General features: G+C 45.7%; 1 protein-coding gene across 1 annotated transcript; it reads left to right on the top strand.

Moving 5' to 3' along the window:
* Positions 1 to 1,920: 1,920 nt before the first annotated feature.
* LOC137883996 (myosin-1B-like) lies at positions 1,921 to 14,585 on the top strand. The gene is made up of 39 exons (XM_068725617.1): positions 1,921 to 2,124; positions 2,302 to 2,445; positions 2,584 to 2,740; positions 2,829 to 2,856; positions 3,155 to 3,263; positions 3,351 to 3,443; positions 3,523 to 3,586; positions 3,673 to 3,771; positions 3,860 to 3,963; positions 4,051 to 4,189; positions 4,293 to 4,411; positions 4,640 to 4,789; positions 4,875 to 5,045; positions 5,144 to 5,450; positions 5,780 to 5,853; positions 6,308 to 6,395; positions 6,470 to 6,587; positions 6,660 to 6,783; positions 6,858 to 6,994; positions 7,085 to 7,340; positions 7,420 to 7,662; positions 7,746 to 7,922; positions 8,814 to 8,959; positions 9,188 to 9,278; positions 9,364 to 9,753; positions 9,848 to 9,974; positions 10,056 to 10,174; positions 10,261 to 10,457; positions 10,637 to 10,820; positions 11,034 to 11,199; positions 11,283 to 11,407; positions 11,653 to 11,961; positions 12,041 to 12,244; positions 12,324 to 12,449; positions 12,530 to 12,700; positions 12,860 to 12,964; positions 14,104 to 14,199; positions 14,293 to 14,424; positions 14,503 to 14,585. Exons 1-39 carry the CDS (start codon positions 1,921 to 1,923, stop codon positions 14,521 to 14,523), a joined length of 5,814 nt encoding a protein of 1,937 aa, XP_068581718.1. The 3' UTR covers positions 14,524 to 14,585.
* Positions 14,586 to 15,509: the final 924 nt, after the last annotated feature.

Here is a 15,509-nt window from a genome sequence, read left to right as displayed (position 1 = left end):
TAGTCCTGTTATTAATAATACACGAGTTGTTCCCTTAGGGGTCATCCACTTTGCATTTACCGCTTCACAATAATTGCATTACTCACCGACGCTGGACTTCCCAGCATCCTCCTCTCCTCTCCTCTCCTGCAACCTTTGAGCCATCACTAAATAAAACGAGTTCAAGTGTAATGTGGTTTGAAAGCTTTATATGTTTCCTTGGTGTTTCCTGATTTTTGATGTGATGCACGAGTTCAAAGAGGAAACGTTCTCTGAAACCTGTAAACAGAGCGGCTCAGACTCTTTGTTAGAATCCCGTCCTCAGCTCACCTTGCTGTGACATTACACTCGATGACAGCAGCTTCCCTGAAACGTTATACGGCCCGGTTAACGCCGAAGCTCACGGCCGAGACCTCCCTCACGAAGAACAATGCACCTCTGTTTGCTTTGGAGCGTCTCGTTAAAACAACTGTTTCCCACTCAGGCTCTCGAGGCCTTTATTTCCACACCAGCTGCCTGCAATGATCCTCCAAAAGGAACGGAATCAATCCTGTTCAGAGGTTGTCTGCCCGTCGGTGTCCGGCCACTAATCACCGCAGTCGGCTTTATCCACCAAAATAGCATCTAGTAAGACCCTCGAGACACGTCGGGGAATCCAAGGTTATATTCGGCTCACTTCTGCACAAATGTGGACGAGATCTGACGGACGGCATAAATAACCTTAATAATATTAAGCCCTATGTTAACTCTGTTAACGTAATAACTCTGTTAATGTAATAACTCTGTTAATGTAATAACTCTGTGGATCTTTTTTTAAATGTGTAAGTACAAAGAAACAGACTGAAACAACCACAATGCACAAGCAGAGTTGTAGTTCGATGTGATTCACGTTAACGAATATGACAAAAAAATATCAAAAATACGAGAAAGAAAACGAGAAATTTCTGTGTTTTGCAAAACACGACACGTAATTAACTGTGCAAATTTCCACATATACATATGATCAATGTGCCTCATTGTTCCTCATAGCCTCCTAGAAACTTCAGAAAACAATGAATCTTACCCCAAAATGTTAGTTCAAGAAACCAAATTACAGTTTCTTGCAGTTAAAATCACTTCTCCATCACATGATTGTTGACGTATTTTAACAGCCACATCATCACTTCTTGTCTTTTAAGTTGCTTCTGATAATGGTTTTCATTGTAAGATTTTTTTTTTCTTAATCACCTTAATTAATCTATTTGGTTATTTGGCTTCATCTGCATTAACTTTCTGATTATTTTTTCATATATTGCACTGTAGCTATTTTATGTGACTGTATATGTTTTCTCTTTATTGCATTTGGTATGTATATTTAGTGTAAGTGTATTTAGTTAGGTTAATGTTCGTATGAAATATATGTACAACATTTACAGTACGTTGCAGTTTTCCTTGTAAATCACGTTTTAGTCTTTGCTTTTGAAAATGCAGGCGCTTTATTATTTTAATTTTAATTTTCTAAATCTCCACTTACAAACGTCTCTCTCTTATAAACCGAGACACTTTAAACTTGTGTAATCAATCTTGCAGTATTCTCAGAAGGCGTCGCTCTATTTATAACCCGTCTCGATCAATGAGCCGTCCTGTGGACAGGTCCATGTAGAGGAGGGAGGCTTCACACCAGAGCGCCATGCTGAGGTATATAAAGGAACAGTGCGTCTGCTTATTGTTGTTCTTTGCAGCGTCATCACGAAGGTGAGTCCTCAGCTCTTTCACAGCAGGATTGTTGTATTTTTGGGTAAAGTTGAGACTTTCTGTGTTTATTCCTCCTGACTAGAGCTCGATCTTCAGCGTTCCTGTGTCAGAGCAGCAAGAGAGGTGAGTACATTTAAAGCAATCATGCATAAAAGAGCTGGAGAGATGCTGATGATGGTGTTCTTGTCTCTGATCCAGGAGGAGAAAATGAGCACAGATGGGGAAATGTCAATCTTCGGGCCGGCCGCCCAGTTCCTCCGCAAGTCCGAGAAGGAGAGGATCGAGGCCCAGGCTCGGCCGTTCGACGGCAAGACGGCGTGCTTCGTCAGCGATGACAAGGAGCTGTACGCCAAGGCCGAGGTCCAGGACAAGGAGGACGGGAGGGTCACCGTCAAGACCGAGGACGACAGAGTGGGTGGACTGAAGGCTTGTGCTCCACGCAGACAGGGAATACGTTCATGATACTGTTTTATCTTCAGTTTGCAAGAAAATCTGCAGAGTTTAGAGACTTTTGTGAGATGTTTGCACATTATTTTTAAAGCTCATTAACAAAGTGAATGTCAAGGTTCTGGTTTTTATGTTTTCCAGACTTTAACCGTCAGGGAGGACCAGGTGTTTCCCATGAACCCCCCCAAGTTCGATAAGATCGAGGACATGGTGATGATGACGCACCTCCACGAGCCGGCAGTGCTGTTCAATCTGAAGGAGCGATACGCAGCCTGGATGATCTATGTGAGTCTCTCAGCAGATTTATTGTAGTCATTGAGTGCTATGATGGTCACCAAAGTCCATAAGATTCATCCTCTGGGGAACATGAATGTCTTCTAATTCAATCCCTCCACTAAATCGTGTCTCTTGTCCTCCACGCAGACGTACTCTGGGCTGTTCTGCGTGACTGTGAATCCCTACAAGTGGCTGCCGGTCTACAACCCGGAGGTGGTTCGGGCCTACAGGGGGAAGAAGAGGATGGAGGTCCCCCCTCACATCTTCGCCCTCTCCGATAACGCCTACCAGTTCATGCTCACCGGTATAACGTCAGAAAGCTCAAAATATCAAACGCAACCCGAATATTCTGATGAATCCTCTTCATCGTGTTTCTTCTTTTATGTCCTCAGATCGTGAAAATCAGTCGATACTCATCACGTGAGTTAAGCTGATATTTTGTTTGTTTACTACGTCATCACACTTTCTCTGAGCGTCTAAAAATACTTAAATTACGTCGATATCAGACGCAGATTGACAGAGCGTCAGTATTTGACGCGTTGGAAATGAAAAAGGTCGGAAGTATCGTTTGACAAAGGCCTTACTTTATGTAATAATCTAAAATCCTATTGGCTATTTGTTGAGGGAAACAGTTCGATGCTAACTTCATCCCTGCAGCACTTTATTGACACATTAAAATAGTCACAAATATGAATGAAAAATGTGTTTTTTCGTTAAGTGGAGAATCCGGTGCAGGAAAGACCGTCAACACCAAACGAGTCATTCAGTACTTTGCAACGATCGCCGTGTCAGCGGACAAGAAAAAGGAGATGAACAGTAAAATGAAGGTGAGCTCGGGACGACTTTAGGCGAGTCGTGGACGTACGTTATTGGTCTCCAGAGACGAGCGCATTGACAGGGTTGCTTTTCAACAGGGGACTCTGGAGGATCAGATCATCCAGGCCAACCCTCTGCTGGAGGCTTTCGGGAACGCCAAGACCATGAGGAACGACAACTCCTCCCGCTTTGTGAGCCTGACGGACTTTCATTTGAGTTACGCAGAGTTTGTCCAACATGAGTAAAAGATGCCACTGTTTTGATCAACAGGGAAAATTCATCCGAATTCACTTTGGCACGACCGGAAAACTGGCTTCTGCAGATATCGAAACATGTGAGTTTGTTCACATTTTGTACAGAATATTAACAAATAATGATGCTGCAAAAAAAAAAGCATATTTATAATTTTCTTCCCTAAAGATCTGCTGGAGAAATCCAGAGTGACATTCCAGCTGTCGGCTGAGAGGAGTTATCACATCTTCTATCAGCTTGCTTGCAACAAGAAGCCCGAACTGATCGGTAATCTGATTATTAATCGTTTTATCGTCATCGTTATTCTCGTTTTCATTCAAACAAAGAGACGTCAGCTGGATTTCCTTCCCTTTAGATCTGCTCCTCATCACCACCAACCCGTACGACTTCGCCTTCGTCAGTCAAGGAGAAATAAGCGTCAAAAGCATAAATGACGCAGACGAGCTAATGGCTACAGACGTGAGTCGACGCCGTCGAAGCGCCACGAAGCTCGTCCGTCTTTATCAGCTGTTTTACGATCTGACTTTTTTATTTTCGACGATGCAGGAAGCCTTAGACATTCTGGGTTTCACCGCTGAAGAGAAAGTGTCCATCTACAAGCTGACCGGATCCGTGATGCATTATGGGAACATGAAGTTCAAGCAGAAGCAGCGGGAGGAGCAGGCGGAGCCCGACGGCACCGAGGGTGATGGGAATCACACACACACACACACACACACACACACACACACACAAAATAATACCGCAACGCAAACGATGAAGCAGAAGATTTGTATGTTGTTTTGCAGAAGCCGATAAAGCAGCATATCTGATGGGCCTGAACTCCGCTGATCTGCTGAAAAGTCTCTGTTATCCCAGAGTGAAGGTTGGAAACGAGTACGTCACCAAAGGACAAAATGTGCAGCAGGTAAAGACGTTAGCGCAGCACTGGTTCCCTTTTGAAGCGTGAATACAACCAGCAGAAGTAGAAAGGCTATAAAGGAAATATGACAATTATGTCGCTTCCTTTCCCCTTAAATGGGATTATTATCTATAACATGTTCAATAATCCTGACCCTCTTCATCTAAACACCCTCAAAGTTAAGCAGTAAACAAATATGACAATGTCCAAAGAAACAGCTCAACTTCTTTCCAGGTGTACAACTCCATCGGTGCCCTCGCCAAGTCCGTCTACGAGAAGATGTTCCTGTGGATGGTGATGCGAATCAACCAGCAGCTCGACACGAAACAACCCAGACAGCATTTCATTGGTGTCCTGGACATCGCCGGCTTCGAGATCTTTGACGTGAGTGTTCAAAGTATACTTAATGATGTATCTTCTTTTTCTCCACACACTGAATAACTTATTCAAACATGGTTCTCGTCTTCAGTACAACAGCATGGAGCAACTCTGCATCAACTTCACCAACGAGAAGCTGCAGCAGTTCTTCAACCACCACATGTTCGTGTTGGAGCAGGAGGAGTACAAGAAGGAGGGCATCGCGTGGGAGTTCATTGACTTCGGTATGGATCTAGCAGCCTGCATCGAGCTCATTGAAAAGGTAGCGAATACTGTCTTTTTAAAAACGTTATCCAAAATGGAAATACTCAAGTAAAGTACCTTGGTTTTGCTCGAGGACAGTAAATCTTTGTTTCCTAGCCGATGGGGATCTTCTCCATCCTCGAGGAAGAGTGCATGTTCCCAAAATCATCAGACATCTCTTTCAAGAACAAACTGTACGACCAACATCTTGGAAAGAACAGCTGCTTCCTGAAGCCCAAAGCAGTGAAAGGGAAGCCCGAGGCTCACTTCACGCTGATGCACTACGCCGGCACCGTGGACTACAACGTCTCCGGCTGGCTGGAGAAGAACAAAGACCCGCTGAGCGACTCCGTGGTGCAGCTCTACCAGAAGTCATCGGTGAAAATATTGTCCATGTTATACGCAAGCTTCTCTGGATCAGATGGTAAATCCAGACAAAGGTTTTCCTGAATATTCCGTTATAAACCTGCTGCGTTGATTCTCCTCCATACTGTTTTGTAGGCGGTGTTGTGGCTCCAAAGAACTGGTTAACCCACATATTAATGAAATGATTTCATATTGCTTTGACTCATAGAGCAGCCATAATCACATGTTCCATAACCATCAGCAGTAATCACCATATAGCAAGTTGAGTGAGGATTTCTATTTCTAGGTTGCAAGCAGAGAAATATTGTACGTGCAAAGTGAAAGTTATCTGACCACCAACGTTACTACTGTGTGTTACTTTAAAATGTGTGATTGTTAAAGCAGAAGCAGCAGCAGGAGGAACCAAGAAAGCAGCCAAGAAGAAGGGGGCGTCGTTCCAAACTGTGTCGGCGCTGTTCAGGGTGAGACGCCCGAGCTGCTCTCTGGAAAAATACGTTACACTGAAGTCAAAATGTGTCTGAAACCACAACATTTAAAACACTGGTCATCGCCATGCTAGCAGCTCAGTGAGGCTGTACTTAAAGCTACGTGCTAACAAAAACAATGCTAACATGATGTGATGTTTAACAGGAGTTAAGCATGGTAGCATGCTAACATTGGTCAATGGTGTAATTAGCAGTAAGCCATGTAACAAGTGGCTGTCGCCATCTTGTTTTTTGGCCGCCGCCATCTCGATTTTTGCAACCAGAAGTTTATTTTGAAAAGAGCGGAAATGAACACGTGTTGCTGGCGTTCATAAGAAAACGCACGAAAAATGAGAAGTAACTTTTTTTTTTGTCAGATATCGCACAAACCATTGCATGAGGATAAACCAAAAATAAAGAAAACATAATTCACTTGTAAACCTTCTTACAGGAGAATCTGGGGAAGCTCATGACTAACCTGAGAACCACTCATCCTCACTTTGTGCGCTGCTTGATACCAAATGAGACCAAGACACCAGGTTTGATCATCTCAATATGACACATGTATTCTATAAAACGACACGGAGGAACTGAATGGTTGCTCTTACCACAGGTGCGATGGAAAACCAGCTGGTTATCCACCAACTGCGCTGCAACGGCGTGCTGGAGGGAATCCGCATCTGCAGGAAAGGGTTTCCAAGCAGGATCCTCTACGGGGATTTTAAGCAGAGGTAAATAAAGTTCTGCATTTCAATATTCCATCGCGTTTGGTGTCACACTCCGACCGACTATTCCTCCTGCAGATACAGGATCCTGAATGCCAGCGCCGTTCCAGAGAGACAGTTTATAGATAACAAAAAGGCTGCAGAGAAGCTGCTGGGCTCGATCGACGTGGATCACACGCAGTACAAGTTCGGACACACGAAGGTTGGTGTTTAAACGGCAGAGGTATTAAATATTGACCGAGCGGCGCAGGTTCATGTTTACCTTTTTAATTTCAGGTGTTCTTTAAAGCCGGTCTGCTGGGCGCTCTGGAGGAAATGAGGGACGAGCGGTTGGCCCAGGTGGTGACGTCCACTCAGGCTCTGTGTCGTGCTTTCATCGTTCGACTGGAGTTCCAGAAGATGATGGCCAGAAAGTAAAGATAGTCGAAATGGTTTTGTGTAGAAATAGCACCACAGAGGCTGAATCCTGCAGAGAGAACTAACCCAACTTTTGCTTTCGACAGGGAGGCGATCTACACCATCCAGTACAACTTCCGCTCCTTCATGAATGTGAAACACTGGCCGTGGATGAAGATGTACTTCAAGCTCAAACCTCTCCTGAAGAGCGCTGAAGCCGAGAAGGAAATGGTCCAGATAAAGGTGGATTTCACAAAACTCAAAGAAGATTTATCCAAATCTGAACACCGGCGGAGGGAGCTGGAGGAGAAAATGGTCTCCGTCGTTCAGGAGAAGAATGACCTCCTCCTACAAGTCCAGTCGGTAAGTTAGACCGCATAGTCGGCGTGGATGTTATTATCATTGTGAGTGTTTAGCTCTTAACTTTGGTGGCTGGTATCAGGAGGCAGACAACCTCCTGGATGCAGAGGAGAGGTGCGAAGGCCTCATCAAAAGCAAGATCCAGCTGGAGGCCAAGCTGAAGGAGGTGACGGAGAGGCTGGAGGACGAGGAGGAGGTGAACGCCGAGCTGACGGCCAAGAAGAGGAAGCTGGAGGACGAGTGCTCCGAGCTGAAGAGGGACATTGACGACCTGGAGCTCACTTTGGCCAAAGTGGAGAAGGAGAAACACGCCGTAGAAAACAAGGTAACGTTCGTGTGCACTTTTTGCAACGTCGTCATGTTTTTACGGAGGAATTCGCCACGTCAGCGTGTCGATGATGTCTTTAGGTGAAAAACCTGACGGAGGAAATAATGAGCCAAGATGAGAACATCACCAAGCTGTCGAAAGAGAAGAGGGAGCTGCAGGAGGCTCATCAGCAGACGCTGGACGACCTGCAGTCAGAGGAGGACAAGATCAACACTCTGACCAAAGCCAAAACCAAACTAGAGCAGCAGGTGGACGAGGTGAGTCACCAATAAGCAGACCTCGTACTTTAAGGCTGAGAAGGAGCCCGCAATGTCGGGAGCAGGTCCTCGTCACAGAGTCCACCGTGTTTCTACAGTAGCTCAGAACGGACAAACTAAACGCTGGCTCTAGAGAGAGACGTTTCACGTTCCCTGAAGGCCACCGTAGTTCTGTGAGCTGCAGAGTGTAAAGCGTTGCACGATTTTGCACTCAGCGGCTCATGATACCGCAGTCTTGGAAAGGACAAGAGTGAGCAGAGAGATGTTCGGTTGGTTGCAATCTGCAACCACAACTCTGGGTGGTGCCAAATCGCACACACTGCACCTTTAAGTGAAAGTACAAATACCACATTGTGAAAATACTACAAGTCCTGCATTGAAAATGTAAAGTATTGAAACTGTGACCGCTCAACTATTATATATCCTCATCATTAGATGATTATTACTCATATTATTATTACGCTTTTATGTAAAAGTAGGATATGTTACTCTTGCAGTTGGAGGAGCTGGAGCTCATTTTTAACTATTAACTAATTATGATTATTTTCTCCATTTATCGTTTGATTGTTTGGTTTGTAAAAAATCAGCAAATCTTCACTTTTGTGAAACTTGAACCACCGACGTATCGCTTCATCTGTAAACCGTTTAAAACACAACATCATAACTTATTAAAAGCTCTTCTTATGTTTCGTATGCAACACTTTTAATAAGTTAAGAAGCTGTCAGATAAATGCAGTAAAGTAAAAAGTACAATACCTCCCTCTGAGGTGTAGTGAAGTAGAAGTACAGGAAGTACAAGAACCTTAAATTCATAATTGAGTAAATGTATTCATCTCTGCTGTACGTTAGGCTGCAGTATAGTTTAAGCTTTAACGTCTGTGTGGTTCTCAGCTGGAGGGTTCACTGGAACAAGAGAAGAAGGTCCGCATGGATCTGGAGCGAGCGAAGAGGAAGGTGGAGGGGGATCTGAAACTGGCTCACGAGTCCATCATGGATCTGGAGAACGAGAAGCAGCAGCTGGACGAAAAGCTGAAAAAGTAAACGTGTTTCAACGAATACATTAGTAGCTGTCCATCTGCACGGTGGTGGCATAGTTACTGAGATTTCACTGTAAATTATTTTAGATATTTATTCAGCAAATAACTGTTCAATCGTAATTTTACAATTACATGAAAATCCACGTAAAATTACAGCAATTACCGTTTCACACTTTGCCAGCTGCATTTTGATGCATTTTCAAAATCTTTGAAAATTCACTTTCACAGGAAAGACTTTGAGTTTTCTCAGCTGCAGACGAAGATGGAAGACGAACAAGCTCTTGGTGCTCAGCTGCAGAAGAAAATAAAAGAGCTGCAGGTGAAGAATTCAACCACCGGCTTTGGTTTAAGGTGATAACACAAAGCTAAGCTAACGTCAGCGGGGGTGAACGCTTCTTCTGCAGGCCCGAATTGAGGAGCTGGAGGAGGAGATCGAGTCCGAGCGCTCGGCTCGAGCCAAAGTGGAGAAGCAGAGGTCCGACCTCTCCAGGGAGCTGGAGGAGATCAGCGAGCGGCTGGAGGAGGCCGGAGGAGCCACCGCCGCTCAGGCCGAGATGAACAAGAAGCGCGAGGCAGAGTTCCTCAAGCTGCGCAGGGAGCTGGAGGAGAGTTCGCTGCAGCACGACGCCACGTCCGCCGCGCTGCGCAAGAAGCAGGCGGACAGCGTGGCCGAACTCGGGGAGCAGCTGGACAACGTGCAGAGGGTCCGGCAGAAGCTGGAAAAGGAGAAGAGCGAGATGAGGCTGGAGATGGACGACTTGGCGAGCAACACGGAGACCACGGCCAAAGCAAAGGTCGGTTCTCAAGCTCCTCGTGAAGTTCTCGATGTTCACTTCCATGTACAGACGTAACAAGTGCATGTCTTCTTTGTGTCAAAAAAATGTCAAGATCAATTTAGAAAAAATGTGCCGTTCGCTGGAAGATCAACTGAATGAGGTGAAAACCAAAGAGGAGGAGCATCAGAGACTCATAAACGACCTGTCGAGTCAGAGAGCTCGACTGCAGACTGAGAACGGTGAGCAACGTTTGATCCCATCGGAGCAGCAAACGCTCAGAGATGAAGCGGTGCTAATCGTTTTCATCACTCATCATCCAGGTGAAATGTCTCGCCAGCTCGAAGAAAAAGAGTCGCTGATGTTGCAGCTAACTCGCGGAAAGCAAGCTTTCATTCAGCAGCTCGAGGAGCTGAAACGACTCCACGAGGAGGAGGTTAAGGTGAGAGACGAAGCGCCATCAAACGTTTGTGATAAAAGCTCGAAGACGTAGCCGCCGCGTGTGTTGATGTTCATTCTTCTTTGCAGGCGAAGAACGCCCTGGCTCACGGTTTGCAGTCGTCCCGTCACGACTGCGAGCTGCTGAGGGAGCAGTATGAGGAGGAGCAGGAGGCCAAAGCAGAGCTGCACCGCTGTTTGTCCAAAGCCAACAGCGAGGTGTCTCAGTGGAGGACCAAGTACGAGACGGACGCCATCCAACGGACCGAAGAGCTGGAGGAGGCAAAGTAAGAAAAGCTGACAGTGTATTCTAACGATCGTCATCCTGGGAGAAGTTCTCCTCAGGCGGCAACCTTTGTTCCTGCCGAGCAGAAGTGTCTTAAAGCTGCATTCTCTCTAATGACCATCAGGGGGCGACTCATGTGGTTGTATAGAAGTCTATATACAGTCTGTGGTTCTCCTGCAGGAAGAAACTGGCGCTGCGTCTGCAGGACGCAGAAGAAGCCGTGGAGGCCGTCAACTCCAAGTGTTCCTCTCTGGAGAAGACGAAGCAGCGGCTGCAAGGGGAGGTGGAGGACCTGATGATGGATGTCGAGAGGTCGAATGCCGCCGCCGCTGTCCTGGACAAGAAGCAGAGAAATTTTGATAAGGTTCCAAAATAATTGAATTGAGTCTGTTTCTGCCGTCTTGGCCGGGCATCACTTTGAGAAATAGCAGGACAACCTGTAGGCCACAAATCAATGTCATGATAATGTTCAGATGTTCACGATGTCTTATCTGTGGGACAATAAAGTCACAACCGCACCACTGCTTTCAGCTGTCACACCTTAAAGATAGTGAGAGTAGTTCATGTCCTCCTGCAGATTGTGTCTGAGTGGAAGCAGAAGTATGAGGAGGGTCAGGCGGAGCTGGAGTCGGCTATGAAAGAGGTGCGTTGTTTGGGCACCGAGAACTTCAAGATGAAGAATGCCTTCGAAGAATGTCTGGAACACCTGGAGACCCTCAAACGGGAAAACAAAAACCTGCAACGTACGTCGGAGCGCTCCTGACGCTGTGCATATCTGAGGCTTTTGACGCGGAGAAATGAATCTGTCGTGTTTTATCTTTTCCAGAGGAGATAATGGATCTGACTGAGCAGCTGGCCGAGACGGGAAAAACCATCCATGAGCTGGAGAAGTCAAAGAAACAGGCTGAACAGGAGAAGATGGAGGCCCAGACTGCTCTGGAGGAGGCCGAGGTAAGTGGAGGAACACATCTTAATCAAGTACGAAACCTAACGATCATGTAACGAGCAGAAATTGACACGTGTTGCTGGCAACCTTAGGTCTAGACCCTGGTCTCGGGTCAGCACTATAGGAACATCAGCTGAACCGAACACAGTTTAAACCTCTTTAATCTAACCAGAGTAGACTCCAGAGCAGGTCTTCCAAACGTTTGAACGGTATTGACACAAACTTCACCGTGTGTCACATCTGGACTCAGGCCTCCCTGGAGCACAACGAATCCAAGATCCTGCGAGTCCAGCTGGAGCTGAACCAGGTGAAGTCCGAGGTGGACAAGAAGACAGCGGAGAAGGACGAGGAGATCGAGCAGCTGAAGAGAAACGGCCAGCGCGTCGTCGACGCCATGCAGAACAACTTTGACGCCGAGGTGCGGAGCAGGAACGACGCGCTGAGGGTGAAGAAGAAGATGGAGGGCGACCTGAACGAGATGGAGATCCAGCTGAGCCACGCCAACCGGCAGGCGGCCGAGTCCCAGAAGCAGCTGAGGAACATCCAGGTCCAGCTGAAGGTGAGACTCGCGTTCAGAGTTTAGCTTTCTTTTTGCTGCGGACGGCAGAAAGAGACGCTGCTTTCGTTCTGCCGTACAGGAAGTTCAGATTCGACTGGACGACGCTTTGAGAAATGGCGAGGACGCAAAGGAGCAGGTGGCCATGTCGGAGCGGAGGAGCAACCTCGTGCAGGCCGAGATGGAGGAGATCCGAGCGGCTCTGGAGCAAACGGAGAGGAGCCGCAAGATGGTGGAGCAAGAGCTGCTGGACGCCAGCGAGAGGGTGCAGCTGCTGCACTCGCAGGTCGGTTATCGCCTTTTTCAGGTATTTTACGATGTATTTGGTGTCGATGTGCTGCTATTACATGGAACATTTCTTACAGAACACCAGTCTGCTCAACAGTCGGAAGAAGCTGGAGGCGGAGCTTTCTCACATTCAGGCGGAGATGGACGACAGCGTTCAAGCCTCCAGGAACGCCGAGGAGCGAGCCAAGAAGGCCATCACTGACGTAAGAGTCTGGTTTTAACTTTAAATTCTCACCTGAACAAAAACGGCAAATCTAATCACTACTTCAACTACGTTGTCCAGGCCGCCATGATGGCCGAGGAGCTGAAGAAGGAGCAGGACACCAGCGCTCACCTGGAGAGGATGAAGAAGAACCTGGAGGTGACGGTGAAGGACCTGCAGCAGCGTCTGGACGAGGCGGAGAACCTGGCCATGAAGGGCGGGAAGAAGCAACTCCAAAAACTGGAAGCAAGGGTAACGTACTGTGCATTAAATCACATGTATTTCAGGAAAACTAAATTTTTTAAAGTGTTTAATCACGTAAAAAGTGACTGACGTGTCCCGCGAGGATGACTAGAGCTCGTTTTTATCTTTTTACAATCAATCAAATTCATTTGAGCTGCTCGTTTGCAGGTGCGAGAGCTGGAGAACGAGCTGGAGACGGAGCAAAGACACGGCTCGGACGTCGTGAAAGGAGTTCGCAAACTTGAGCGCCGGATTAAAGAGCTCACCTATCAGGTACACTCTAAACACCACAGCTTGTCATACATTTGTAAAAACCTGGAGTTACCGGTTCTGCTATCGGCACTTTGGAAGTTCCAGAGTGAGATGTAACTTCTTGTATTGCTGCTTAATGTCGTGTTCACACCAAACGCGTCTATGCACAGACAAATTTGCGGGGTTTTTTCAACTCCGGCGAAAAAATGGCGTGACGCTGCGTTGCGATAGCCTATCAGTGTTGAGATGTTCCTCCTGTCATTAGTGACGTCCTGCCGTTGTTGAATCAGGAAATAAATACTGTATCCGTCTGTGTTCACCCGGAGCTCTACAACAGCTCATATCAATAGAGACCAAACTATGTGTATAAATGTTTGTGTGTAAACCATGTGGTACAAACAATGAAAAAGACGCTGCCGTATTTACGCCGAGATGACGTTATGTTGAGTGTTGATGGAGCTGCTACAATGTTAGCTTAGCATAGCACCGATCGATCCGAGCTCCATTGAGAAAACAAGTATGTTAAAAGTTGTTTGCTTGTCGTCGTGCGGAGAAAACTAACAAAACATGAATTCAGACTTTTTACAAATGGTTACGTAGTTATTTTGGCGTCTCTATTTGTCCGTTTATTGCAGTTAAATCACAGCCACATCTGTTTATTTGGGGTTCATGCAGCTGTAGAAAACCAGCTCGATAGAATCCACGGAGCTCCTCTGGACTATGTTATGAAGCAGACATGACGGCGTTCAGTTCCCCGGGATATCTGGGACTTCCACAACAAGTACCAAGCAGACAGAGAGGTTATTTTGTCCGTGGTTGATGGCGGACAGTTGAACGGCTTCCTCCAGGACGATAAGCCACGCCCCCTCTCCGGCACGTCTAGTGCAATTCACGTGAATGAACACAAATGGTCCTCGACGAGACCGGCGGCGCGAATAAATCGCGCCACGTTTGGTGTGAACGCACCTTAAGAAAGACTATTTGTTTACATACAAGAACAATAAAGAAATAAAAAAAAAAAATCTTTTTTTCTCACAAAATAATAAAAAAGAACCGATAAGAGTATCGATAAGAGTACTAGTGTTGATAAAACCCTAACGAGACCCGTCCATACTTGTCAATCAGTTGTGAAGAATGTGTCTCCTGTTGTTGAACTTCAGTGTGATGAAGACAAGAAGAACGCGGCGAGGCTGCAGGATCTGGTGGACAAATTCCAGCTGAAGGTCAAAGCGTACAAGAGGCAGGCGGAAGAAGCCGTGAGTGGTTCTGTTTGTTCGTCTTATTATCGAGATGTTTCACGTCACATTTGGAGCTTTTTTGGTGAATCGTCCGTTTTGGTGTCGGGACAGGAGGAGCAGGCCAACGCTCACCTGACGAAGCTGAGGAAGGTGCAGCACGAGCTGGAGGAGGCTGAAGAGCGAGCGGACATCGCCGAGTCCCAGATCAACAAGATGAAAGTCAGGAGTCGAGACCTGGGGAAGGTGAGTCGACTCGGCTTCTGGTTACGAACTGAATCTCGTCAACGCTGACGACGACGTCTTTGTCTTTGTCTCCTTCAGCAGACGAAAGACAGCGGATAGTGAACCGTGAGACGACGCAGAGACGTCTCTGAAGACGACGAGATAGTGTTCAACATACTCTTACGTGTTTGTTTCTTCTTTTAAAGCCATCGTGTGTGTGTTTGTACGACGTCGCTGCGTCTTTTTAATCATTTCTATAACCTCAGTTTATTGTTTGTAGACAAATTAAAGTGAATCATCAAGTTTCCGTCCGAACAAAGTGAAAATTTTAGCCGAATTTCCGGAAAATCTGCAAAATAAACTGCAAATGAAGTTCCATCCACTGCTGCTGACTTTGTGGATCTGATCCTCAAATTATGTAAAACAATAAAGACGATGAAACGCTGGAATGTAACTCAAGTAATGTACTTTACTTGAGTATTTACACGCCACGTCATACATCTACTCCTCCAGATCTCAGAGGGAAATGTTGTACTTTTTACTCCACTGCATGTATTTGACAACATTAGTTACTTTACAGATTTTAAATACAAAATATAATTATTTTACATTAAACTACCATCAGCAACATTAATGTGATAAACACATTAATACATAAAAAATTGAAATACAGTAATATAATTGTTAAATTATGTGTAATGTGTACTTTTACTTGTGGTACTTTTAGGTATATTTTGACTTTTGTATTTCTACTTAAAGCTACCATGAGGAACTTTAAATTTGCGTTGATTCTGGTGCCCCCTGTGGACAGAAGTGGTGGTGCTTCTGAACATTAATGTGAGGAAGATGATCTTCAGATAACAGATCTGATGTTACACTTTGTATTTTATAGATACTCAAACTCTTTCACCTCAGACAAGCATTAAACAAAATAAACAAATTGTTTTGTCTTTTCCAAGCATTTTTTTTTTTTTAACAGATTGTAAACGTACAGACAACAAGTGGATGGAAACACACTAAAGTCAAAAGGGGGACATTTTCTAAATCTACACATAGTGGCTTTAAATATGAAGCGGTGCAAAAGTAATGATTAGCACCAGGATTTG

This window comes from Cebidichthys violaceus, unplaced genomic scaffold (assembly GCF_023349555.1).
Source record: "Cebidichthys violaceus isolate CVI_PGR_0920_01 unplaced genomic scaffold, fCebVio1.0.p SCAF_36, whole genome shotgun sequence".
NCBI classification, from domain to species: domain Eukaryota; kingdom Metazoa; phylum Chordata; class Actinopteri; order Perciformes; family Stichaeidae; genus Cebidichthys; species Cebidichthys violaceus.
The sequence above is the reverse complement of the archived record's forward strand: the minus strand, read 5'-3'. Positions and strand labels throughout refer to the sequence as shown.